Consider the following 2,117-nt stretch of genomic DNA (forward strand, 5'->3'; position numbering starts at 1 on the left):
GTAGTCCCAGCTACTTAAATGGCTGAGATAGGATTGCTTGAGCCAGGAGTTCGAGGCTGCAGTGAACCGAGATCGCGCCATTGTACTACAGCCTAGGCGACAGAGCAAGACCCTATCACAATTTTTTTTTTAACTGACAGAATTATAATTTCCCTCTTTCAGGTCTCATCTTCTTTCAGGAAGGTTTTCCAGACCATTCCCCACATCGTGGCATCAGCGCCTTCTCTCACAGACTTTCATAAATCCCAACTCACATTAAACCCCCCCAGTAAAGGGAGCGATGTCCCTTTATCTTGCCTTGTTTCACTGCACTCATCACAACTATACTTGCATATCATCTGAGTGACTACTTTTCCATTGCCCATCTCCTTCGAAAGACGCTAATGTCCAGGAGGACAAAGACATTGTCTGGCGTAAGTACCGCGCCTAGCACAGAGCATGCCCTCAAGAAGTATCTTTTAATGCACTGAGACATGGATAAGTGAGTGGATGAATGAAAGCACAAGCTCATCACAGCCTATGACGGCTTCAAAAGGACAGCTATAGCGTCCCCCTTTTACGGAGGAGACGGAGATGCTAGAAGGCTGTCTGAATCATCCAGAGCTGCAGGACCCACTCCAGGGCCAGGGCCGGGGGAAGTGAGTGAGGCCACATCATCTAAGTGTAGGGTCAGATCTTGTCTTTGTCTAAAATGTTCGTATTTTGTTCATCACAGACTTTTTTGCATTACTTTTGATTTTTTAAAAGACTGCCCTGAAATTTCATTAATCTGGATTACTGTGCCCAGGTGAGTCACACCCACCTCACTCTTGTCCCAGCCTAGAAGAGCGTGACAAATGAAACCTGGGATTCAGGTCCCAGAATGCCCAATTCCTGCCTGAGCCAGAACCACTTGCCACCCTGCCTCATCCGGCCGGCGTGGAGGAGAAGGCTGGTGTTCCCTGGGTCGGGGGCATTACCAGAAGGACAGGGTGTAGTCATTGGGGAAGGTCTCGCTCTCCCGAACCAGGAAGGTGCCGTCCTTGCCCCCCGTCTCCATGCAGTATTCCTGCAGCAACTTCTCGGCACTCGTCCTCTTCTCCACCTTCTTGTGGAACCATTTCTCCCCAAAATGTAGCTCTGTAGGGGGTATATCCTGGGCCGCAAAGAGAGGAGGGGTTTCTGAAAGCCTTGGACCAAACCCCAGCATCACTAGACAGGTCCTTCTGCCTCCCCCTGACCCAGGGCACCAGATAGCATAGAGAGGCCAGTCTCAGCTGCTCCCCACCCGAAGGGGTCTGGCAAAACAGCACCCACTACCCTCCTCCGCCTGCCTCCCACTCCTGAGAGCCCTCATTTATGGTGGCCTCCTGGCATCCTGAGACATGGAGTGAGGGGTTCCTAGCATAGCCCTCCATTCTGTTCTATGGGAAGTCTGAGAGCCATGATGCCCTAGGGGCTGCAGAAGTAAATAGCGGGAAAGATGACCACAGCTGGAGGAGAGGGCAACAGGAAAGCCTGGGACCAAGCCAGGGCACCGGCCTCCATCTAAGGCCAATCAGGCCCTTTAGAGAGCAGGAGAGCATCTTGAACCTCACTGGTTAAAGCACCTGCGGCAGCCAGCCAATCAGAGACAAGCCAACCAGGCCATGGTACCCAGAGTAGCAGCAGCTTCTTCAGCTGAGCATCCTCTTGCCAGCTGAAGCCAGAGAAGCCACATGGGAAGGAGGTCCCGAGGGCTGGCTGGTCCTTGGGGGCCCCTGGGACCACCTCCTCCCTATGTGGCTAGGGTGCCCCCTACCTGGGGCACTTCCTCCTCCGTAGTCTGTTCAATGTCATCACTGAAGGACAGCTTGGCGTCAGCAATGGCGCAGTAGTGCCGAGTCCATTTCTAGAAAGTGAAACGGGTATTAGTGCCCCCCAAGGCCTCTACCTCATCGACGCTGGAGCCCAGGAGCCCTGCAGGGCGTCACCCCAGCATCTACTGTGGATGTGCTTTTCCCAGTTTCATAGACATTTATGGTGACTTCTCTGAGTTCAATTCTCTTCAAGGCATTTCTTTTTTAAAACACTGATGCGTTTTGAGCTTCTTTTAGTATTTGAGCTTCTTTTTGGACTTTTTAAATCCATGTGTCTAA

At 52.0% G+C, this 2,117-nt stretch overlaps 1 protein-coding gene across 1 annotated transcript in view; it reads right to left on the minus strand.

The window, feature by feature from the left end:
- Nucleotides 1-2,117, minus strand: part of PLCG2 (phospholipase C, gamma 2 (phosphatidylinositol-specific)) — a 211,111-nt gene that overhangs the window by 52,015 nt on the left and 156,979 nt on the right. The window contains exons 15-16 of the mRNA XM_011990117.1: nt 1,781-1,870; nt 960-1,135 (exon numbers count right to left, since the gene is read on the minus strand). Of these exons, the coding sequence (XP_011845507.1) occupies nt 960-1,135; nt 1,781-1,870 (266 nt within the window). The remainder of the gene's footprint in view (nt 1-959; nt 1,136-1,780; nt 1,871-2,117) is intronic.

This window comes from Mandrillus leucophaeus, unplaced genomic scaffold, assembly GCF_000951045.1.
Source record: "Mandrillus leucophaeus isolate KB7577 unplaced genomic scaffold, Mleu.le_1.0 Scaffold37, whole genome shotgun sequence".
Lineage (NCBI taxonomy): Eukaryota > Metazoa > Chordata > Mammalia > Primates > Cercopithecidae > Mandrillus > Mandrillus leucophaeus.